Source organism: Ixodes scapularis, unplaced genomic scaffold, assembly GCF_016920785.2.
Source record: "Ixodes scapularis isolate PalLabHiFi unplaced genomic scaffold, ASM1692078v2 PGA_scaffold1__304_contigs__length_218370807, whole genome shotgun sequence".
Taxonomy (NCBI): Eukaryota; Metazoa; Arthropoda; class Arachnida; order Ixodida; family Ixodidae; genus Ixodes; species Ixodes scapularis.
In genome coordinates, this window is record NW_024609846.1 from 80,865,066 (window position 1) to 80,889,560 (window position 24,495).

At 46.7% G+C, this 24,495-nt stretch overlaps 2 protein-coding genes across 3 annotated transcripts; one reads left to right on the forward strand and one right to left on the reverse strand.

Annotated features, from left to right (window-relative positions):
* Positions 1-107: 107 nt before the first annotated feature.
* LOC8038981 (solute carrier family 35 member F6) lies at positions 108-20,360 on the forward strand. 2 transcript variants are annotated; one of them, XM_002413031.5, is made up of 7 exons: positions 108-565; positions 655-724; positions 10,084-10,321; positions 14,748-14,924; positions 16,831-16,941; positions 17,020-17,178; positions 18,936-20,360. In XM_002413031.5, exons 1-7 carry the CDS (start codon positions 489-491, stop codon positions 19,262-19,264), a joined length of 1,161 nt encoding a protein of 386 aa, XP_002413076.1. In that variant the 5' UTR covers positions 108-488; the 3' UTR covers positions 19,265-20,360. The 2 variants fall into 2 exon arrangements, with proteins under 2 accessions (XP_002413076.1, XP_040361100.1); XM_040505166.2 differs by having other exon boundaries at positions 140-565; positions 16,831-17,178.
* On the reverse strand, positions 10,542-11,834 carry LOC120840889 (uncharacterized protein K02A2.6-like). The gene has a single exon (XM_040211662.3). It carries the CDS (start codon positions 11,802-11,804, stop codon positions 10,956-10,958), a length of 849 nt encoding a protein of 282 aa, XP_040067596.2. The 5' UTR covers positions 11,805-11,834; the 3' UTR covers positions 10,542-10,955.
* Positions 20,361-24,495: the final 4,135 nt, after the last annotated feature.

Genomic DNA, 24,495 nt, shown 5'->3' on the forward strand with positions numbered 1-24,495 from the left:
AAAACTTTCGATTGAACACTTCGCGTTCGATTTCTCGGTAGAAAAACGAAACCGAAACTCCGAAGCCGACGCTTGTGCCCTCTTGCGGTTGAAATAAGGACCTAAAGTGGAAGTTTTGACAGATACGCTGATACGCCAGATCCGCTGGATCCGCCTCAAGCAGGGCAATGACGATTTTTCTTTTGTATCTCCGAGTGAACTGGCGTGCGTCGAAGGACAGTTGCGAAGTCGCGAACAGTTGCTGACTAATCCCCTCGCGTCCCCCGAGCAGCGCGCAGAAAGACAGCGTCGTATCTTTTCGGTAATCCCTCAAAACAACGATACTCCGATAGGCCGAAGATAGGGACGACTTCGGTGGGCGTATTGAGATTCCGGCAAGCACCGTGCCCGCACGGACTCCGGGGGCTGGCGGCGAGACTCCAGGCGCACGCCTCGATGCAGCAGTAGCTCGGCGACAAGATTTTCAGGACGCTTTCGAGCCTCTCGCGATGGCGTGGACCAAGTACCAGGTGTTTTTGGCGGTCATGCTCGTCTTCACGGGCTCGATCAACACGCTGGCGACCAAGTGAGTGAGCTCGTTTTTGAACCCACCCCCTCGGCAAACTTTTCTTCGGGTCGCGTAACCGAAAGTGAGGAACGCTTATTAAATTTCAGATGGGCCGACAACTCGTACTCGGCAGGCAGGGACGGCATAGTGCGCCAATTCGACCACCCGTTTCTTCAGGTAAGAACGTTGCACCGCGGTGGCACTACGCCGTCCACGCGCCCGACTGTCACTTTATCCGGAGCGGTGACACATGCTGTCGGAGCTTTTTGTTTTTTTCTTTTTTCTTTCCCTCGACTGCCACAGCTGCGCGTGGTATATACGTTTGCGGTGGTACGGTAGCACGCTTCACCGGCGTGCGAGAGCTAATGAGGCCACTTACTTATCGACTTACCGCTGTGAAGCCTGGAAATCACCGATAAACCTTCGCCGGCAACGCAAGCACGAAATCAGTTGGCAATGGAACCTTTATCTGCGTTACCGTTTTTTGTTCCGATTGTTAGCGGTTAGGTCTGAACTTTCCGTTGAGTGGCAACGCTTTGAAGCTTTCTATCCACTTTACCATAGGTTATTATTTTTCGTTATTCTTGTCCACCTCGCTGCACCTTTGCATTGATTACTTTATAATACTGACGCCTGCAATTCACACAGTTGGACCTGTAGGGTGGCTCCGCCAATGATCAGTCTTGTGTACCAAGTGTGAAATAAAAAATGATAATGTGCAAAAGTTGAGGACGTTTCGTGACATGCACTTTATGCTCGACCCGTTACCATGTGATCAAGGTTTGTGCGGCTGGGAAGGTCCCGATGTAAGCAGTGTTACAAATGTATGAAACACGCGGAAAGCTGGCAGTAAAATATGCCATGTGGAGGAATTTGCCTGAACACTAAATCTGAAACACATGCAGGGCAGCAGTGTAGCCCAGGCATTGTTGAAAGACCACCATTTGCAACAACATTGAAGTTCTAATTATAATGCAATTAAATGCAAAGGTGCAAGCGAGCTGGACAAGAATGACGAAGTTTTCGTTATTTTAATGGGTTCCATAGAAAGAAAAGTCAGGCTAAAGTAGATCTGGAATCTCATGTTCCCTAAATCATCCCCAACAAGGGCATAAAAATATTTAACCGTCCAGAAGATACATTACAGGGAATATGTAGGCTGTAACAAGCTGGGGTAATATAAGACAGCAAGATACAGCAAGATAGAATACTGCTTCTAGCTTTGTCCAGCAGCATCTTATAATGTTGGTGCCAGGCACACATGGCTCGTGTTCTATTAACCCCTTGCCTACTAATGAGTGTCACTCATGTCACCGCTTACGGACGATAAAGCCCGACCACGAGTGTGAGTCGTTTTTCGGTTAAGGCATTTGCTTAGTGCACTCTCGAGCAGATGGCAAAACCATCCCTGTTGCTCCATTTACTTTCGGTTGTTTGCTTGTTTGTTGGGCTGTTTGACACAAAGAACACGCTCCATTTAGCCGAGGAAAAAAAAAAGTTGCTTGTAAGTGTTTTCACTAAAACAACGCTACTTTCGTGCGTAGGTCAGCTGAAGATATAAAGTCTTTTTGGAAGTGATGAATGCTGAGGCATATGTGACGACAAATCCTTCAGCCTTTCCGATTTTTTGGAATCAAATGATAGGTTGATGGACAGTGACAGGAGTGATGAAAACGATGTGAATTCTGCAAGCATTCCATCAACTTCGGCGTCTGTGCGTCAATGGGACTCAGGCCACAAGTCCTGATTTGGAGCAAGATACCACTTCTGGAAGTTGAGGAAATGTTTTTGCCTTATTTTAATGCAAATTGCCCATTCAAAAAATTAAGTTTGCTGTTTGTTCCTTGAAGAAAAAATGAGTACCATAGAATACCGTGCATCCGCCCATACCACATTAAGCGCCCATTCCCAAATTCGTAAAATCTGAGAACATATGCACAGTACATTGATATGTAGAATTGATGACCGGACAAGCGCCCATCCCCCATTTTTTCATGATTATCTCAAAATTTTGAGTGAGCGCTTGCCCGGTATTTTACGGTAGGCAAGGGGTTAAATGCAGTTTTTAGTATACCTACAGGGTGTTTCATAGCGGCTAGGCTCTTTAAATCGTCCACAAAAATCGGTTTCTTAAACCTATCGCGCAAAGATTTTGTGCTGCGTTGCCCACAGGTGATGCATTTTTTTCTATAAAATTTGTAAAAGGCGAATTTACCTGAGGAAAAAGTAATAAAAAAAATTAAAAAAAGGCTTAAAGGAGGACCAGCAGAAATATTCTTCCGCCTGGCGGAAAGTCCTCCTCGCCCTCTTTCTTTCTTGTATTGTAGCACGGCGAGGCGAGGGGAAAGGTTCCCCTTTGTGCCGGCTTCTTCTGAGAGGATAAGCCGAGAAAATCCCCATTCTGAGCGACGGGCGATGGGTGCGGCAGCAGCGACCTCGTGACTTACAGGTAGCTTCAGCTCCTATCGCGTAATCTGCCCCATTTTTTGGCGCTCACCAAGCCTAGTCCCTCGGGTGTAGGTTTTACGGAGCTGCAAAGCTGCGCTTCAGCTGTCGAAGGTCTTTGGTTTAGCCTGTGGTAAAATGAACGCATACTTGAGAGCTGCGATGCATCCCGCACCCATTGAAGGAAAGTTTCATAGATATTTTTGGTTGATCAAGGAGCTCAAAAGACATGCGCGAGAAGTGGTGACGAATATGTAAGGATGAGTTACATCTTCACAAAACATTCCATCTTCAAAAAAACGGCTTATCACGCTCAAACCTGCCTCAAATTGGGATCGATGGAAAAGAAAACGATGCACCAGGCGCGGGCATCTTCTAGAAGGTCTCTGTTTTCTAGAAGCGAGCACAAATTATTGGAGAACTTTAGCAGACTATGTTTTCAGGCCACGCTATATCTAGCGAGAGCTCGCGCTGCCACTTCGATGCATTCTCTGAAGCGCGCGCCTGAAGTGGCAGCGGGCCTTTGAAAACGATTTACTAAAATGCCCTGTTGTGTGCCTAACTCGCGGAGCATGATGGCCAGCAAAATGTATGAAATTCATATTTACACATTCCCAACAACCACCTGAGTTGAGAGGGCATCAAGGGTGGATGTCAATTTCAGAAAGTTTTAGTGGGTCGCTTAGCCACTTAGATAACCGTACGGTCCGAACCCCAGAACGAAATGTCAGCTAGACTCACTCTTTACATTCCTTATTGATTACGGCTATGGAGCGGAAAAGACAATATTAAAACCGTTTTTGGCGAGTCTAGCGTGTCGTGTTGTGGTTCAACGTTGCTTGTATCGGTACCATAGCACGGGCCGCCACTTCGAAGTATTTGTGGTGTCTCAAAGAAACTAAAGCAAAAGCAGACAATTTTTTTTTAACGTGACACAGAATTGTATTTAACATTGTAAAAAACTTTTCGGTACCCTACGCCACGCAGTTAGCACAAACTATCGCCGGTGTTTCCCACTTTTTTTTTCTTGTTAAAAGTGAATGATGTTTAGGAAACTGTTAATGCGAGTATCCCAGCTAAGCGGTAGATTTTAGTGCGAGTCGATACATTGCTGGGGAAATTAGCAAAAAGCGCCGATGTCGTGTTTGCGCTAACAGTGTCGCGTAATGTACGCATACCGCTGCACAATCAACGCTAACGGAGTGAATCCGTAAATTTAGTGGCCCCCAAAAAAGTGTTGATATTTTGTTTTATTTTTATGGTTGAAAAGTTGTTATTTTTAAACAAGCAATTCGGTAAAGAGTGCTTTCGTTGGCCACCAACTTACGAGGCATCAATTTGTTCTTATACACTAAATTCTGCATGGCCCTTGCGTAAAAATGTCAATATTGTGTTTGTGCTAGCTGTGTCACGCACACTAAGAAGACCAGTTCATTGCTCGAACATTTGAACAAGGCCTTTCTTACGCTCTCTTACGCAAAATAGACGTTTTGCGAGTACGCTCTATTACTGGTGGTTCATAAAATAATCTACGTTGTTTATTTAGAGGAAGGAAGTGGTGGTGAAGGGGGGGGGGGGGGGGATTGAATACAAAAGACGACTCAGGGAACCTCGAACTTTGTAAATATTTCGCTCAACCTATAATCCTGAGCTAATTAAATCACTTTTGCTTTGACTGTTTTAGAACTTGTTAACAGTTGCGCTAAAGGCCAAGATGAGCGAAAAGTCAGATGCCCCTGTTTATTTGAGCAAGAAGCTTATATATGCGAGATAGAACTGAAAAAACATACGAGTGTAACCGTAGCAATCTCCGACCAAGCCTGAACCTCACTTTTTCGCCATTTTATCGAAAGTCGTTTCATCGAATGAACGGACATTTCATCGAACGCCGTTTCATTGAATCGCCAAGGGCCGTTTCATCGAATTTCTCTGTTATGGCTCTGTACCGAGTTTTGGGGCATAACAGTGCTTTATAGATGTTTCACCTTGCATTTGTTAAGACTAAGGTAGTCACTTGGAAATTGTTTTGAAGGTGGTGTCAAATTACTAAAAATAAAAGCAATTGGCATAAAAAGAAATAAAAACAATTGGGTATGGGACTTACTGAATATCTTTACTCATGTACATACATGACTGAAACGACGACGCTGCAAATAAAGGACAGACACTTAAAACGCTTTTAAGTGTCTGTGCTTTCTGTTTTTGCCTCATTTTTAATTGTTTGATGTGACATGGAGAGGGGTCATTGTTTCATGGAGGCTTTCTTGAAGCAGGATAGGTTCATGATGGAACTTATCTTGCCACTGCACCCAGTGATATAAAAACACTAAAAAAAGAAGAAAAAAAGAGAGAATTAGATGAAGTTGTGTATAAAAATTAAAGTAAATTCCAAAATATTACAGACTGTAACGTTGTTCGATGAAAAGGCGTTCGATGAAACGGCTTCTGTGAAACGGCGTTCGATGAAACGGCGTTCGATGAAACGGTGTTCGATGAAACGGCTTCGATGAAACGGCTTTGATAAAACGGCAATCAATGAAACGGCGTTCGATGAAATGTCCGGACGCACTTATAGCGGTACGCGTGCATTACGTGGCACTTTTCGCCCGAACGCGACATCGGCGCTTTTTACTATTTCTGCCCAGCAACATGTATTGTCTAGCACTGAGCTCTGCCACTTAGGTTGGATAGTTGCATTGACAGTTTTCAAAACATAATTTATTTCTAAAAAAACAAAATTAGAAAGACCGGCAATAGTTTGTCCGTGCTGTGTTGCAGTATACCTAAAATGTGTTTGCAAAGACAAATTACAAACACGTATCATGTTAAAAAAAATCGGCTACATTTAATTTATTTTTTTTTTATTTTTAATGCCTCAAAAATACTTTATAAAGTGGCAGCACGTGCTATAGCACCGATTTAAGCAACGTTGAACTATAACATCAGACGCTTCGATAGCCGCACTCGATCAAGAATGCTCACAGAAAGGTTATAGCTTATATATTGTTGTAGGGTGCGGTTATCTAAGAGCTAAAGACGATCCACTAAAACTTTTTAGTATCAACACACACCACTGCTTTCTTCTCACCTCATGTGGTTGCTGGGATGCGTAAATATAAATGTCACCTACATTCGTTGGCCATCATATAGTGTGAGTTACGCACATAATATTCGTGCTCGCTGCTAGAAAACAGAGACCTTCTAGAAGATGCCCGCGCCTGGTAGATCGTTTTCTTTTCCATCAATCTTAATTTGAGGCAGTTTTGAGCGTGATAAGCCGTTTTTTTTTTTTTTTTTTGAAGATGGAATGTTTTGTAAAGATGGAAGTCATCCCTACATATTCAAGTCACCACTTCTCGCGCATGTCTTTTGAGCTCCTTGATCAACCGAAAATATCTATGAAACGTTCCTTCAACGGGTGCGGGGATGCATCGCAGCTCTCAAGTTTGCGTTTTTTTTGCCACAGGCTAAACCAAAGACCTTCGACAGTTGAAATTCGGTGACTGCGCGGGCGCAGCCTTGCAGCTCCGTAAAACCTACACCCGAGGGGCTAGGCTTGGTGAGCGCCAAAAAATGGGCAGATTACGCGATAGGAGCTGAAGCTACCTGTAAGTCACGAGGTCGCTGCTGCCGCACCCATCGCCCGTCGCTCAGAATGGGGATTTTCTCGGCTTATCCTCTCAGAAGAAGCCGGCGCAAAAGGGGACCTTTCCCTTCGCCTCGCCGTGCTACAATACAAGAAGAAAGAGGGCGAGGAGGACTTTCCGCCAGGCGGAAGAATATTTCTGCTGGTCCCCCTTTAACTCCTATGGAAACACAGCGGAGCCACCGGACTTCAAACAGTAGTGCGCCGTTTGGCACGAGAGACGAGAGATGACACAAGCGTTTGCGACGCTAACTGCTGCCAACGAATGAGCATCGGCACCGAGAGCCAGCGTCAACTATAGCAGACGGTATTTTCAACTCAAAAGCGGCGCGAGCTTTTTCAATGTCAGTTGCCAATGCACAATTTTATTCTTACTTAAAATACTTTGGACAGATAATCAGTTAAAAAAATAATTTGTCGGGTTGGTTTGACTGTTTTCGTTTTTGGGTTAATGTCGTTGATTTGCAGTTCCTTGTTGTTACCGCTCCTGTTTTTGATTCTGCAACTGTCGCCACTGACGGAACGCGCGCTGCTTTTGAGTCGAAAAGACTGTCTGCTAATGCCACTGGCTCTCGGCACCGTATGCTCATTCATTGGCGGCAGTTGGCATCGCGACCGCTTGCGCCATCCCTTGTCTCACGTGCCAAACGGCGCTCTATTGTTTGAAGACCGGTAGCTTCGCTGCACTTCTATAGGAGTTAAATTAAGCCTTTTTCTTTGTTTCCTTTTTCCTCAGGTAAGTTTGCTCTTTACTAATTTTCTAGAAAAAAGGCACCACCTAAGGGCAATGCTGCACAAAATTGTAGCGTTAAGAAACCAATCTGTGCGGTTGATTAAAGGAACCTCGTTGCAATTTGAGACACCCTGTACATAAATAAGTTTAAGGAATTTAATACTCAAATTCTGCTAGGCACCTCTGAGATCAAGCTGTGAATAAATAAAATGCTGATTTTGTTAGCTGCTTAAACTGCTCATGCTCTTCGCTTAGAATGCAGATGCAAGACAGCTTCATGTACACTGCACAACACTGTGCAAACATAACACCGACGCCTTTTTGCATCTTGCTTAGAGGGGATATTGCCCAGTAAAGATGGTGACCATGATGAGCACATTCAACCACACTATAGTTTAAAGACATCTTTTTAGATGCAAAACGGAAATGGGGAAAAACGGTAGACTGCTCATTCATGCTGTGTCGCACTCTGCAGATAATACATCTTGACGATTCATGTTTGATTTGATGGGCAAGAAATTATCTGCTTGGGTTGGAATATGCCCAACATTATCAGAGATGTCGTATGAAGCAGGAGCTGGCACCCTCTGTAAGCAACACCGCAGACCTCATGGTTACCACTCTGGCACCGAACTGGAGCCCAATAACAATGTGTGGTGGCTACCAAAAGTATGCATGTCCACAAAATCTGAGCCCACCCTGACCTGTATAGTCCGCATAGAGAATCCTCCCACAACGTGGTGCACCTTTGCTACTGCCATAAGATTGAGCTACGAAAATCGCTTGACTGGAAGCATCACTTTGATGCCTCCTGTCGAGTGCCGCCATTATTGTACGGTGCTTGGAACGCATCTCCAACTGGTGCTCTTACTGCATCCTCATTTGTGGTCCTTTGATTTCTTCCTGGTGATGTCTTGCTTGTGTCGTGCTGTTGCCCGCCGCAATCCTGGCGGTCATGCAGCAGCGGAAATGTAGGCCACGGACGCTTGTTCTGCTGAGGCTTGTTCTGAAGCCAGACAGTGGACGGAAGTTTTAGCTGTCAGGAGTTGGTACGCCGCAATGACGTCGACACTGGTGTTTGCACATCTTTGTAGCCTAAACTTCTCCGCCCAAGTGCCAGGATCGCAACATTCGACAGCATGACACTGGCTCCAGCGATGTCATTTGTTGCAACTTCGCGATGCACAGTGTGCAAGTCGTCTACTTCTTGCGAAGGAGTTGCAGTGGTGTCAAAACGATGCCGAGCTCTGTTTGGCTTTGATTGAAAGGATAGCGGGTAGATTTTAATGCCAGATACCTCGAGGTCTACTCGCCATTTTTTTTTTAATCTGCCAATACGAGCTCTGTGTTCTGACGTTATCACCACTCCTGTGCAAGAAGCAGATGAGCTTGCATAGGATGCTAAACACACCGGTTGAAGATGTGCTCTGCGCATTGTATTCAACATGACCCTGTGCACTGCGATGTTCTGATGACCTTCTCGTGTCCCAGATGGTGGGCGTGTTCTTGGGCTGTAAGCTGGAAACCGCCCGTTTATATTTTCGATAACTTTAAAATGTATCCCTCCCTCATCTAATGCCCCTGAATGGGGCATTTAAAGGGATACGAAGACGAAATTTTAGCGCTCATTTTTTAGCTTTAATGTGTTGCATGTTGCAGCATAACCTCAAAAACACCAGTCTTTCGTTGAAAGGCGTAAGAAAATTAAATTTAAAGCTAATTAAACAATCTTTTAATGTGCACCTGGTGGATGCCTGTAAAGCCTATTTGGGAGGTGATCTAGCAATGTTGGGGATCTTGCTACATAGACATAGCAAGAACCGGTATGTAGCCCCACTAAACATCGGAGCAGCGCCGCTCTTTGGAAGTATGCTCACGATTTTTCTACTTTTTCCTTCTTGGCTTTCCTCCTGAACTCACAAATCACACATTGTACCAAACAATTAAAGAAGACTTCAAAGCGCGGGTCCCCTCTTGCTGGGACCCTCGTTTGTGTACCCGGACATTGCCATCCTCCCCCTAGGAGATTAGCCCGTCGCTCAAAACTCTGACAAAAGTTGCTTTCTCCACCCCGTTCACCCCTAAGCTGACAGTGCTGTGGAATGTAGCTGGCTCGTTGGGCCAGCTACACTTTTGCCACGTGATCACGCTCCCTCGTGCATACCCATGCGCAGAGAATGTAGTCAGGTGATGAAAGGGAGGCGGCTGATTGGTCCGGCAAGCGTATAGCTTCCGCCACCTTGTCAGCTGAGGGTTACCGGGGTGGGGGAGCAATTTTCGTCAGCGTTTTGAGCAACAGGCTGATCATCTAGGGGGAGAATGGGCCACGTGAATGTGACGTGCACGACGTTCGTCACCCCACGGGTACTTTGAACGGCTCGGTTGTGACGTGTTGACACCACCATAACGCCAGCAATGGCAAAGCTCATAACCACTCCAGCCTTACTACGTCACAAATGCTGTGAATTTCTTTTTTTGTTTGCTTTGGATGTCCCATGACGCATCATGGGTTCACTTCTTTTCGAGCGCTTGCTGGAGTGCACCGTTTGGAACGAAAAATATAGCCAGTCGTTCAAAATGTAATTGTGCGACTATCATTTATGGTTATTCGTCATGCTCGACTCATTTTGGAACGAAATTTGTATATTTCAATTTTCGTTTCCATACCCCTTTAAGGGTGCAAGCAATGAATGAATGAATGGAATGTCCCAGGCTGTGGGCATGTTCCTGGGAGAGCTGTCCTGCCTGCTGGCCTTCAAGCTGGTGATGTGGCACTATACGCGCAAGGCCAAGAGCGGCGAGGCGGTGGAGCTGCCGCCAAGCGTGACAGGCAGTCGGGAGTTCAGCCCCCTCATCTTCCTGCCCCCGGCCATGTGCGACCTGGTGGGCACCTCCATCATGTACGTGGGGCTCAACCTCACCTATGCCTCCAGCTTCCAGATGCTTAGGGGTGAGTGTCCTCCGGCCTTCTCTCTGCCGCGGCAGGCAGGCGCCTCCGCTCGGCTTCCCTTCCCCACCTCGAACTGCGGTAGGAGAGGGAATGCTGCGACTGCCCGCTATGGCTCTTCTTTCGTGGGGGTCTCAAAACCTTTAAAAAACCATCAGGCTTGAAAATGTCAGGCTGCAGAAGGCACTGCACAGCATGACTTCTTCTTAGTTAATGTGGTATCTGGAGTAACAGGCCGATGGGGTTCTTCGCTGGCACATCTTTATTGCAGGACTACCGGAGTACGACACATAGTCACGGGCGTGAGAGAGCGGCAGGATAGCAGCGGGTGGTGCAAACGGTGCGCTGGCTCAGATAGATATGGCGCCCAGGAACAGTGGCGCGAGACGCACGAGCGCGCGCTAGCTGTTGCCCGCTTATTGTGTCACCCATACAACACTCCCCCACACTTAGTTCAGCACAGTAATACCATTCGACGGCGTTCCAGTGCAATACTCACAAAGTAACACGATATGACAATTTAACAAAACACGAGAATAATTGAAGTTCTGGAAAGTACAAAGTACAGACATACTAAATACAAAATAATTACAGTTCTGAAAAAAAACACAAAGTCCTCGTCTTTTTCTCTTCCTTCTCAAGGCGAAAACCTATTAGGCGCACGCCGTTGCCGTTCGGGATACCGGCGCTGAATTTCTTGCGGCTGGGCTGGGGAACGACCGGAGACTGGAGTTGGTCCCATGTCTTGTCCCTCTACCACCGGTGACCCAACTGGAGGCAGCTCGTTCACGAGTCCCCCTTGCCCTGGGGTTGGCGATGATGGCAGGACACTCGGTATCAGCAAACCACCTTCCTCCTCCTCTGGGGTAGAGCTCTCCCGCAACCGCAGGTGGTCTTGGTGTCGCCGCCACACGAAGGTCCCCCGCGGTGTGGTCACGCGAAGCCTGTAGGAGACCGGTCCGGATCTAGCCATGACGACTCCGTGCAACCACCTCTCACCCGGCCGGAAGTTCTTGACGTACACCTTATCACCCGGCACGAAGTGTCGGTGTTTGCCACTGTGCTTCACCTGTAGCACGTCCTGCTTGCGGTGAACAGTTTCCTCTGCAGAGGGTCGCAGTCTGTCGAGACGGGTAGTGAGCCGCCGCCCAAGCAGCAACTCCGCAGGACTCTGAAGGGTTGTGGCGTGCGGTGTGTTTCTGTAAGCTAACAAGAAACTTGCTAGTCGACGGGACAGAGGCCGGCCCGGCATCTCTTTTCGTAAGGCCTCCTTCAGGGTGCGGATGAAACGCTCAGCCAGCCCATTACTTGATGGATGGTAGGGGGCGGTCCTGACGTGCCTCACACCGTTCTCTCGCAAGAAAATCTGAAATTCTTGGGAACAAAATTGGGGGCCATTGTCACTGACAACAACATCTGGCAGACCGAAATGACTAAACAGCTCCCTCAGCTTTTCAATAGTTGCTTCGGCCGATGTGCTGTTCATCACAAAAACCTCGGGCCACTTGGAGTGGGAGTCGACGCTCACGAGAAAATGACGGCCCTGGAAAGGTCCCGCAAAATCCAAGTGCAGCCTTTGCCACGGACGAGTTGGCCAGGACCACGGATGCAGCGGGGCTGGACCTGGAAGACTCTGCTGCTGTTGGCAGGTATCACACGACCTGACGCGATATTCAATATCCGCATCGACCTCCGGCCACCATACATAGCTGCGTGCCAGTTCTTTCATCCTTACAATTCCAGGATGCCCTTCATGCAGCTCGTCCAGTACGCGTTCGCGCAGTCCCTTCGGGATCACAACCCTCATTCCCCACAAAAGGCAATTCTGGTGCCACGTCAGCTCGCTTCTTCTTGCAGAGTAACGCTTCAGACAATCTTCTACTTTTGCGGGCCACGCACCGGCAAGGAACCTTGCCACTTGACAGAGCTCTTTATCTTTTGCTGTAAATTGTGCGATCTCTTGGCGGCTTACCGGAAAAGACTGCAGGCGGAGACTGAGAAACGCCGCGACGTCATCCTCGTAGTCTTCATCCTGAAACCCAGGAACTGGAAGTCGTGACAAGCAGTCCGCCTCCACGTTGAGTCGACCCGGTCGGTAAACCAATCGGTACTGATAGGCGGAAAGGGTAATAGCCCATCTCTGCAGACGTGCGGCAGCAATGCTCGGAATTCCCGTCTTTGGACCAAGAATGGTTTGCAACGGTTCGTGATCAGTGACCAACACGAAGGATCGTCCAAACAAGTAGATGTGAAATTTCTTCACGCCAAACACAATAGCCAGTGCCTCCTTTTCTAGTTGGCTGTAGTTCTTTTCACTCGATGTCAAGGTTCTCGACGCAAACGCGATAGGCCGTGTGTCGCCGTTGGAGTACACCCTGGACAGGACGGCTCCGAGACCGTATGCCGAGGCATCACATGACACCTGAAGGTCTGCCTTGGGGTCGTAGTGTGCCAGGACAGGTGCGTCAACCAGAAGCCTCTTCACCATGTTAAAAGCGTCTTGACAGCGCTTGCTCCAGGTCCAGACGACATCTTTTCTTAGTAGCTCGTTCAGCGGTGCTATTGTGGTCGAGAGGTCTGGGAGGAACTTTCCGTAGAATGTCACTCCGTAGAATGTAGAATGTGAAAAGGTGGCCCATCTTCTCCCAGTACGTGAAGCGGAAGTTTTCCTTTGAAGTCTCGGTACTCTACGTCCACCGTCGCCACTCCTTTTGGCTTGACACGCTCGCCGGTGTACGTGCGCAGTATTAGTGACGCCGGAGACAGCTCTGTGCGAGGAAACAACGATTGGAACTGGCGTTTCGAAATGATAGACACGGCAGCACCGGTGTCTAGTTCCATCTGAAGAGGAGCGTTCCCGACCTTGAGCGTGTAGTAGAACGGTGCATTCATGTTTCTGTCTTGAAGCCCGTATATCGCTTCACTCTGTTCTTCCTCAGCGGAGAAGTTTCTGAACTGTTTTGCTCTGCCTGGTGTATTGGCCAGTGATGCTTTACAGAAACGTTGGATGTGACCCTCACGGTTGCAGCGATAACAAATAGCGTTACGGTGCGGGCATGACGAGGCAATGTGCTTAGGGGACCCACAACGGAAACATTTGTCCTGAGCCCCCACTACCGCTTTCGGTTTCACCGCCGTCAGTTTCTGCAGTTCGAGTTGGTCGTTGTCCGCCTTATTATGACACGCCTGCACATTCATGGTGGCTCTTTCAATAGTTAACGCTTTTTCCACAGCTTTCTTGAATGTCAGGCTCTCATCTTCGGCAAACAAAACTCTCTGAATGTCAACACGACTCAGACCGCTGACGAATCTGTCTCTGAGGGTTTCTTCCAGGTTACTTCCAAAATTGCACGTCTGTGTCATTCTTTTGAGCTCGGCGACATATTTTCCGACCGATTCCCCTTCCTGTTGTTCTCTCTCTAAAAGGCTCGCAACCTTTCCTCGTAGGATAACCAATCACACTTCGTGTCATCAAAAGGTTCGACTTGCCCGAATAAGGCCATCGTGACTGCCTTCCGGTCCTCTGGTCCTTGATTCAAGATGCCAGATACTGGAACATCAGTTGAAAGGCCCTCAGTTGCTGAGTCGTCCGACGGTCTCTGCATCCCGTTGTAGCAGCGAAATCCGTGTCCTCGTCGCCACTGTGTGGTATCTGGAGTAACAGGCCGATGGGGTTCTTCGCTGGCACATCTTTATTGCAGGACTACCGGAGTACGACACATAGTCACGGGCGTGACAGAGCGGCAGGATAGCAGCGGGTGGTGCAAACGGTGCGCTGGCTCAGATAGATATGGCGCCCAGGAACAGTGGCGCGAGACGCACGAGCGCGCGCTAGCTGTTGCCCGCTTATTGTGTCACCCATACAACAGTTAAGTCCTTGAAAACTTTGGAAAGTCCCCGATTTTCAAAATGTAACTTTCAAGGCATTGCAAACTCTGGCTCCTTTCTTCCGGCATCGCCATGAGAAAATTAGAAACGGGAAGTTTAGTTGTCCTTTGGGAGACAGAAAGTCGCAGAAAAAGCTTTTGTTAAGTGGCTGGATACGATGCGTAATGTCCCGAAATGAATTTTCTTCGAAAAAGGCTGGTGCACATGTTTGCCTCGGGACAAAGTTGGGAGTGATTTCCAAACCACCTTTTGTTTCGAGGTCGACCTCTCAAAATGGAATTATGCTTCCAAATTGCGCCCAACTCAAAATGTGTCTGATATTGTACTCCAAATAATTTTTTCTTAATTTATTTTTTACAGAGAAAGTTACTTTTGGACACATCTGTCCTGTGTGTGTACTTAAAAAAAAAAAATTATGAAGCGAAGTATTTGAGCGGAACATTACACCTTCTAGAGAGATCCTCTTAGAAAAAGTTTCGAGCCGGGCGATCGTAACCGTCCCACGGCTGAACATTGTGCGTCCCACCCCCGTAATTTACAGGGGCTGTGATCATCTTCACGGGGCTGCTGTCGGTGGCCTTCTTGGGACGGCGGCTACGGGGCTACGAGTGGGTGGGCATCATGCTGGTCATGTGCGGCCTGGTGGTGGTGGGCCTCTCGGACATCCTCTTCCCGGACAGCAGCACGTCCTCCAAGGGCACCAACAGCATCATCACAGGTGAGATTCAACGCATTACTCGTCTCGTTTGGATGCACAAACGTGTTGTCTGGCTGGCTTCCATCTGCTTCCTGTAACAAAAGGGAATCGCTCGAGTGCTGCAGCAGCATTCAACTAAACTTGTGTCCAGTCTGCTCTGTGCTGGTCTCTGGTAGGCGAGGTGTTGAGTGAGCACACTCACACATGGTGGGAGTGTATGCGGGAGGCGAGGGGGGGAAGAAAGCAGGCACATTCTTCGGGAGAAACGAGGAAACGTGAAACTTCTCAATCTTCTGGAGCGTTAGCTCTGGCAGGGCTTTCTTTCAGAGATGCTATACATGTTTCCAAAAAATGTCCTAAGCCGCCGTCATGTTGCTGATGCTGATGCGGATGGTGAGACTCTAGCGCCCTCTATCAGCCAGAAATTTTCTGGCACTCTCTTAGACTGTGAAGAGCCCTCAGCGCGGTTCTCTACCTACGTTTCTGCGGTTTTGCATTCAACGTTTTCTAGCCCCTCTTGAAAGTTTCCACTTAATTTTTTTATACGTGCTGCGTGCCCTTTCTGTGTTATCTTACATTGTGAGAAATAAGGCTGTTAAGTGGTGAAGGACGTCAAACGGCCCTCGACGCGATTTTGCGAACATTGTTCTCCCCCCTCCCAGAGATAATCCGCGTAGAATCTTCAATCATCTCCAAAAATAGTTGTCCGGGTTGGGGTGGGAAACGGGTCAGTCGCGTTCGTTCCTTTGCCTTGGTGCTGTTGTGAAAAATGGAAGCTCTTCCCAAAACGTGCCCCAAAATGAAGTCATCTGGGATTTCGTCCGATCGTCAAGGTGTGACTGTCGTCAACTGTGACTGTTATTTGAGATCTTTCTCAAATAAATTCTTTTTAGATAACGCTGCATCGTGTGGTACGTACAATATATTGTTCCAGTGTTAACACTCGCTAAATTGTATGTCAGTGTCCTGTCCATCGGTAAACACGTACGTTATTTGCGAGCGTGAAAAATGCATGCCTTTCGGCTCTTTTATCTGTTATAAATTATTTTCGACAGCTAAGCGCTTTTCGTTTGACATCTAGCAAATCGCACAGCGCTGTCAACACTTATCGTAAAAAAAACAAAAAAACTGGTTTTATACATTTTAGTCGCATTCGTTCTGTCGCGCGCATACCCAACAAAAATAGTTGATAGGTTTTTTATTGCTTTTTGTTTTTTTTCAAATGTGGTACAATGCTTTCTCACTGACCTCGGGAAAATACATGCACCATGAAACACAAAATACAGCGGTAAAAGATGAGAATTTAGCCGCGAGCAGTGTTTGAAACTGCGCCTATCAAAATCACAGTCCACTCGGTTAGGGTTAGCAGGGACGCTGGTAAGAGTTTAGCCTCAAACCCAGTGACTGGGCTCGAAAATGCTGCCCCTGGGGTCGAGTGTTTCTCGGAAAAGTGTATACACTAGAAAATTTGCGCCGCCGAGGCACCGAGTGCTTATGGGTTCATCTCTGCGATATCTCCGGAAACCGACACTCAATACATTCTGCGTTACTTCTGCCTTTATATGATAGTGCTGAAAAGGGGCTAATATTTTCTATAGAAATGTATGGAATCAACTAATCGAAACATTCTTAATCATCTGGGGCCGAATTAGCCTAAATTTACTGTAGCAGTGAAGAGTCTAAAGTCTGATATAGCAAAGATATATCGGTGTAAAAGTGAAGTTCAGGCATATGCTCGTAATCTAGTTACTAGCATGCTTTTTTTAACCAGCGCCTTGAATGCACAGGCATTCAAGGTGCCATTACTAACATTACTGCATGGGAGGATGGAATAGATAGATGATAAAGAATTGTAAGTCTAAGGAGGATGGAAGTGATAGCTGAGTTGCAACAGAGTGGCCATCACAATAACCTTACAATATTTCAGGTGACCTGCTGATCATCCTGGCGCAGGTGATCACGGCAACCCAAATGGTGATTGAAGAGAAGTTTGTCAACAAGTACAGGGTGGCTCCACTGCAGGCAGTTGGGTGGGAAGGTCTGTTTGTTTTTACCAATGGTGGCATCGCTGGGCGAAACTTTGACACCAGTCCTTTTTTATCCCGCGATGATGCAGGCTTCTTTGGCTTCGTGGTGCTGAGCCTTCTGCTGGTGCCGATGTACTTCATCCCCGTGGGCAATACCATCTTCCAGAACCCGGGAGGGCAGCTGGAAGATGCCATTGATGGCTTCTATCAGATCTACAACAGCTGGCAGGTGGCTCTCGGAGTCTTGGGTGAGCTTTCTGGCAGAACGGGCCGTGGCAAGACAAACAATTCGTCTGAGAGCTACTCCTGGCCTTCGCTATAGCACTGTCCTGGACTGTGCAAACATAATCGCTAGATACGAATCCTGGCCACTCTTGCAGTCGTGAGAAGCCTGCCGTATGTAGTAGCAGAGATCAGTGTGAATTGCAAAGATGCTTGAAATTGGTAGAAAGACCTTGGAAGGAAACCTCCTGGAGAACTTTAGAGTGTCAGCTAATGTTTCATTAAGAGACTCGTTCGGCGAGGTCTCTTAGGCCTCAGGAAAATGGCAGTTGGCCACCCTGAGCTTTCCAGCTAAATATCTATTTTCAAGCTTTGCTGTACAGGTTTGAATTTCCTTATTACGTCATTCAGTGACTGAGCCTCTTGAGAGGCTAGCTGGCACCAACACTTCCTGTTCGTTGCACCTCTTCATATTGTCTGGGAGAGTTTGTAGTTCACAATCAGGAAAATGGCCTAGTGTATTGTATTGGTTCACCACTTTTGGAGCAAAATCACTGGCTTGCTTTGTCTACATGCAAGATATCTGCTAAACTATCAGAGAAGAGGCTGGTGTGGTAGTTGGAGTCATTCTCTTGTGACTTAGTGGCGCAATGTGCTCATGCTTTTTTTCTAAATAGAACCGAGAAACACACTGTTCGATGATGTTTCTTCAAATTGTACAGTTTGCTGCCTACAAAAATGGAGAATATGTTAGTCATGCAGTAGCATGCACACTCTGCAATGCATCTTTATGGTGTAAATAGGTAGTATTATTAATTCGGAATATGGGTGACCATAAAAGTGGGGGACGTGTCGATATTTAGCACAGTCGAGTCATGCGGCACTGTCTACAGATGTTACGATTTCCAATGTTGACGGAGCAGTTGTCTAAACGAGCCGAGCCACATCTTTGAATGTTGCAATGTTTACCTGCCAAGACAATTGCTGATGCACATAGCTGCCTTCAGAAAGATGGGCCATTATTTTCACATCAGGCTTGTGGGAAAGTTGCCTTGCTGCATGCCCAACCCGGCGGAACAACACGGATCCAGGATTTCGGAAAACGTGAAGCTACATTTATTAGTAAATTGTAAACATGAAGTTAGTATTAACAAGGTCGTTGGTCGACACCGCCGCAGCGTGTACCTTTCCTTTCGCCCTTCTTGTGAGTTCCTGTATTGCGCGAACATATTGAACCAGGTTTTCGTTCGGATGTTGCATTCAGGACTCGAGTTCTCTCAGAATTTGATACTCGTAACCAGGGGGCAGGAACTCATCTCGGAATCTCCGTCAAACTCCGCTATGCTCGTGAACAGGCTTCAAGAACTAGCTGAACAAGAGAGCATTTTAAATGAGCCAGGCACAACAAAACTTTCCATGACATTTTTTTTTTCTATTTCTGCTTTTTCGTTTCACTGCAATAACCTCAATCTGAAACCTGGTCACTGTGCTCATGTCATCACTTCAGAGCTGGTAGCACGGCATAAATGTTAAATGAAATTGCTTGTTCTTACAGTATGCATCCAGATTCAGTCAACACAGGTGGCAGGTCATCAGAGTTTGCGCATTTTCATTACAGGTTTGACTAATCGGGGACAAGCCTGACGAAACTCTACAAAATAAGAGGGAGAGCACGATTCTCGAAACATAGTTGCCCTCGGTCTCTACACAGCTGTTTTCCTGGGCTGCTAAGCTACCCATGTTTCATACTCTCTTCAGAGCATTGAGTGTGGGCTCTTTGCAGGCACCATCGCAAGCATTTCCTTCTTCAACTTTGCCGGCATCAGCGTCACCAAGGAACTGAGTGCCACGACGCGCATGGTGCTGGACAGTGTACGTACCCTGGTCATCTGGGTGTTCTCACTGGCCGTGCGCTGGCAGTCCTTCAACTGGACCCAGATCGTGGGCTTCGTGGTCCTCATCCTTGGCATGTTCCTCTACAACAACGTGGTCATCCGGCCATGGCTCATAGGAAGAGGGTGCCTCAAGGACGACGAGGGACTTCAGGACGACCTTGAGGGCTTGGTGCCCGAGGAGCAGAATCCGTCCACACAGGAGGCAGAAAAGTACTGAGGTTGTCGGATGCCAAGTCGAGATGTCTGGAAGTCCAGGACTCCCGCTGGACATTTCTTTTGTCTCCCGGATGTGCATTCGAAAGCCAATGGGTTTTCCAAGTGAGCACTGAACTGCAAGTTTGAGATGTCTGCTGTTGGACATCCTGAAGTTGTCTGCTTGCGGGACGTTCACAAGTTGAAACCGCCCACTGGTTGCCCGGTAGACACTTTCCTTCTTGTAGACATCCAGCATGCATCTCGTCACTTCTGCTTGTTCAGAAAATGGCGTCGACTTCTGGACGTTGAAGTGGGAGGCCATGTCCTGGATACTCGAACTGAAAGATGATCTGCTGGACATTCCAAAACCGCCAGATATCACCGTTGCAGGTCTGTTGGACATCTTGTGCTTGTCCGTACACCTGTTTATGGAGAATCCAGAGACTCCATAGCGAAACCTGATTTTTGTTATGTTGTTGTGTACCGCACACATTACCCGAACATTGGACGGGTGTTCGAGTCTATGCAAATCTTTTTGAGCTGTTTGTTTTATGGACATTTAAAGGGATTATCCTTATGACTGCAGGATGGCTCCAATTTGCTCTCATACTTTGTGTGCAGAGAATTGGGGGCGTGTTCGTTGGGCAAAGAATGAACATACTGTGATTTTTGTTCTAAGGAATTGTTTGTGATAGTATAACTATCAGAACCTATGGGGTTTTCTGTTTTTAGATGACCCCGAATATTTTTGGGGCGTCCTCGGGCAGTTATGTTATTGTGCCGTCGATGCATTAATAAATATTGGTTTGAGCGGTTTCAAGAAGCAACTTTGTGTGAGAAAGGTCATTGCAGTGCTTTGTGAATATACTTCTAAACATTTTAGTCGAAACCGTGCAAAGCGTAGTTGCCAGGTATGCTAGATTTTTCTCGATGACTCCAATAGTAAAAGCTGTGAAGATTCTGTTGTAAAAATGTTTTTTCTTAATTTGAAATTTAGGCAAGCTGGTGTTACATGGAAGTCCACCTTGCATCAACAGGGCAAGGAGTGATTATGTAACTGGAATTCTGTAAATATATTCATTAAAGGCAACTACGGTCAATACTTTTATAATTTGGAATTGCGACTGTTCTCAGCTGAAGCAGTGTCCCTGAATTACAAGGTATCATTTTGATATTATGTGCTTTTTATAAATATCGCGGCTGAAAGTTTGGTTTCGGGCATCTACGGCATAACCGAAACTATCTGCGAGAGGGATGGCAACACTGATTATCAGCCATGCGGCCACGATGTGATGTCACAAGGATGCTGCACCAGTGTTCCTTCACTAAAAGCTAACCTGCTTGCTGGTCTCGTCTCAAAAGGGGCCCTGCAAGGACTTTTTTACTGGTTTTTAATTTGCACTGAACGTAGTAACATAAACTTCTCTTTTTTCGAATTTCACTTTATTTTAAAAGCTATAAAGAGTATTCACTGGCCGCCATATCTGTGTGCGCGAATGCTGAGCGCGTGCTGACGGCGAGCTTCCGCAGTTCTTTTGCAACGTGCATTCCGCACCGGCAAGAGTGCCGGTCTTAGTAGCCTATTAATGTGAGCTCGTTCTGAGCATGCGCTCTAAACAGCACCCACAAATATGGCGTCCAGTGAATACTCCCTATAGGCAAATTAAAATTGCAAAAATACGCAAAAAATACTTTCCTCTACGACGTCCTTGGTCGCTTGAGTGGCCATGAACTAGAGTGTTAGTGAGCTCAGCGAGTGCTCATGGCTGCCATACTCTGTGTCGACGGCTCGAGAGGGCGCCACGAAAGCATGTTCTGGATTGGCTGTATGAAGTGGGCAGCCAGGGCGGCTTGCATTGCATTTTCTTTCACGATTGAACAATAATTCGGCATGACACTTCATTGGCCACAAACGACAGGAAACGACGTGGGGTAAAGGTCAGTTCGGAACAGGAACCTCTTCGCGCTGCCATACCGCCAAACGGCCAAACCTTTTCGCTGAAGGCCTTCAGAACCGATCGGATCTTCGAGCCCGTATACGACCGCAGCGCCGCCGCACACATCCGGGACCTTTCTACTAAGGGGTGTCGCAAACTTTTGTCTAACTGGATTTTTAGCTCGAACTTTCGAGGTTTGACCTTCGAACTTATAACCAAATTAGACCGGTTCGACTTTGTGGACAGTGTGGCCAGACCTTGAAGCTAACATGTCTAGGTTTGGAGAATTATTTTTTTTTTGTATGCAAAGGGTTATTCTAATTTTATGATCAGTTGCAATTAAAAGAAACTCTAATCACTGAAGAAGTTAGTAACTTAATTTTCTGTACTGTATTAACTGAAATAACCAATTAGTGCTGGTCTTAATTCATCCCTTAGCCATCATCATCCAATCCGAAGCAAACAAGCCAGCCTGTCGCGCATAGCAGCCTAACCTTGTCGAACTTTTCACAAGAAGTTTGAAAAGGTCGAACCTGGTCAAACTCAAACCTTGACCGGTTCGCAACACCCCTACTTTCTACGCTCACCGCTTGTCGGTGCCTGATCCCACTACACCTTTCTAATATGCGCTGCCTTTTCCGCCGCTTGGTGGCGGGTATGTCAACGGATCATTTCTTGTTTTCGTACTTTATAAACTGCATTGTTTCTTTTCTGATCTAAAATACTGAACAACTACTTTATGAATAATTGAAACGGTTCGCGCCACTTATGTTTTGTATTTCGACTAAAAGGCTTTTAGCAGCTCTGACCAGTAGTAAGCCCAGGACCAAAGACTTCACATTTTGCGCGCTTTCGGCACCGCAGGTCGCCTGCATAGGTGGAGGAGGTTTCTGCGTCGTCCGGTTAAAATATGACACACTGATATTTAGTTACTCTCTCCGTCCCCGCTGGCTTGCCTGAACCCCAAGAGAGGTGGAAACCGCAAAAAAGGTAGACGCTTAAATATGATTGCAGGGCCCCTTTAAAATAAGTTTTAGTGGAATATGCGGCTTCACTTTGACGTAATATTTATTGTGTGCCACTAAAGTGATACCAGTCATTTATTTTGATTTAGTTTGCAATCGGAGCATGCCCTCCATATGCATCCTTTCGGGAAATACCACTGGCTAGCCATTTAGGCAATGGAAAGTGTCCTAAATTTATGAGCCTTTAAAATTTATCTGGTTATGACTAATGACATGACACTTTGCTTTCTATGACACTTTGGTATTCTAGTTACTACAATTACTAGTTATGACACAATTACTACAGTTACTTATGACACTTTGCTATTCTAGTTACTACAATTCCACTGATCTGGAGCCTTTTTTGGAGAACTATCAGGAGCTTCTTCACACTGAACAATGAAGTTTGAATGGTTTCCTGGAATACTACTGTAATGTGAGCAACTTTAAAGGGAAGGTGGGGCACTTCTGCATTCTAGAAAAAACACTTGAACTGCGCTCATTTGGCCTTTAGAATAACAGATATCACAATTGTGTTTCAATGCGACGCACCGGAGAGCCATAAGAGCAATTTCAAAATAGGGCTGAAGCACCTCCCTAACCTGGGGCAGCCAAAAGATCCGTCGATGACGTCACGTACAGCGACTGTCTTTCGCGTTTTCTCGCTTTTAACAATACTTGCGCAGCAAATGGTTTGGGTATTCGGGTTCACGGGTAAAAATACACTAGAATTCACTTCTCATTTTTTTCAAGAACCTCCGTAGCTTAACTGTGCCGCAAATGGCTTGCAGCATGCACTGCGGCTTGGAAAATATCGCTCTGCAGAACCCAGGGTTCAATCCCTACCCCTGCCTGTTTCAATCTGGATGAGCATCGTACTGGCATCATTACCGAACGGTGCACGCAAGACCCCTAGGCTAGCGGTTATACTGTGCTGGATAAACTTCTCATCCACCGAGATACCAGATGCCCATTGAGGCTGACCAACTTCTGACTCTCTAAACATACAACTAATTTTTTTTGCAGTTGCAATGGATGGCTTGGCCAGTCTTTTGCAGTGGCTTTGCTCCACAGAAAAATAGTGCCATGGTAAAACTGGCCTATTGAAAGCACAAGCAATGCCTCATCCTTAGGCTAATAGCAGCACATTTGTAGGCAGTGTGGAAAGAATATAGTTTAAACTCATTGACCACACAGCACCAAACCTGAGGTAGGAAGTCCTCTATTCTCGTTGCATTGCAGGGAATCTTCAATTGCGAGGCAGCAGCGAGTTTTGTTTGTTAAAAGGCAATTCCTTTTCATCGAGGAATCATTGTTTACCTTGCACAGAAAGCTGGGTTAATACATAAATATTGATAGTTTTGTTATTGTAATGCAGACACTTGTAACGAATAACCTAGAGAGCCACTAAATTGACTACACCTCAGAGTAAGGACGCTTCAGCCACCTTGGTGCACAAGATGATTGTTGCCGGCTATTTGAAACTTCATGTGAAATCGCAGAAAGTGGTTTTCTGTCCTCCAGAAATGTAAAAACAGTAACACAGCAAAAAGATATTGGCCAAGCTTCTTGACTTGTCTAAAGCTGAGGAAGTTGCATTTCCAAACCAAGATTTTGGTGCTCACCAGAAAATCTGGGAATGGACTGCATAGCTTATTTATAGTGGCCCCACAAAACTTGAGACACAAGGAGAACAAAACACGGGTGCTGGAAACTGGTGGCAACAACTTGGAAAGGAATCAGTCTTGGAGTGGCAGCAGACATCTTGCCGAGCGGTTTTTTTGGGGCAATGCTAAGTCTCTAGGCGAAACGTTGCCTGCCGTTCCGAGACTTCAGATAGGTTCTTTAGCAAGACATTTTGAATGGGCAGTTCTCCATGCCGCATACGTCGACGGAACAAGTACGTAATCCAAAGGTCGTGTCAGCCGAATTTTGTTTATTTAGACCGTGGGAAGTGTGTCGACCCCAATGGGTGTCTGGCGTTTTTGTCATTGCAAAACAACCGCTAGTCTTACTTCTTTGATGTACATTGCGCAGTAGCGCTAGTCGACCTCGCGCCGTTACAATGCTCGTCCAGATTGAAACGAGCAGGGCGGGGACTGAGCCGACACCAGCTAGAATCATCAAAGCTTGTGAACAACTTCCTTTACCTCCATGTAATACCATCATGCTACGATGGTCCAACTGAATGCGGGACCCAGCCAAATGCCAACGCAGCCCTCGTGTTCGATCTGCATCTCCGCTCGCTGCGATGACGTCAAAACACCAGCGCATGGGCTTCAATTATTATAGATGGTGCCGATTAAACCCGG

What these genes read in the sequence shown, in the direction of transcription:
- LOC8038981 (XM_040505166.2), top strand. Translation starts at nt 489, where the DNA reads ATGGCGTGGACCAAGTACCAGGTGTTTTTGGCGGTCATGCTCGTCTTC. An exon ending in ATCAACACGCTGGCGACCAA is followed by an intron (nt 566 to 654) that starts GTGAGTGAGCTC and finishes ATTAAATTTCAG; the next exon opens with ATGGGCCGACAACTCGTACT. An exon ending in CACCAACAGCATCATCACAG is followed by an intron (nt 14,925 to 16,830) that starts GTGAGATTCAAC and finishes ACAATATTTCAG; the next exon opens with GTGACCTGCTGATCATCCTG.
- LOC120840889 (XM_040211662.3), bottom strand. Translation starts at nt 11,804, where the DNA reads ATGAACAGCACATCGGCCGAAGCAACTATTGAAAAGCTGAGGGAGCTG.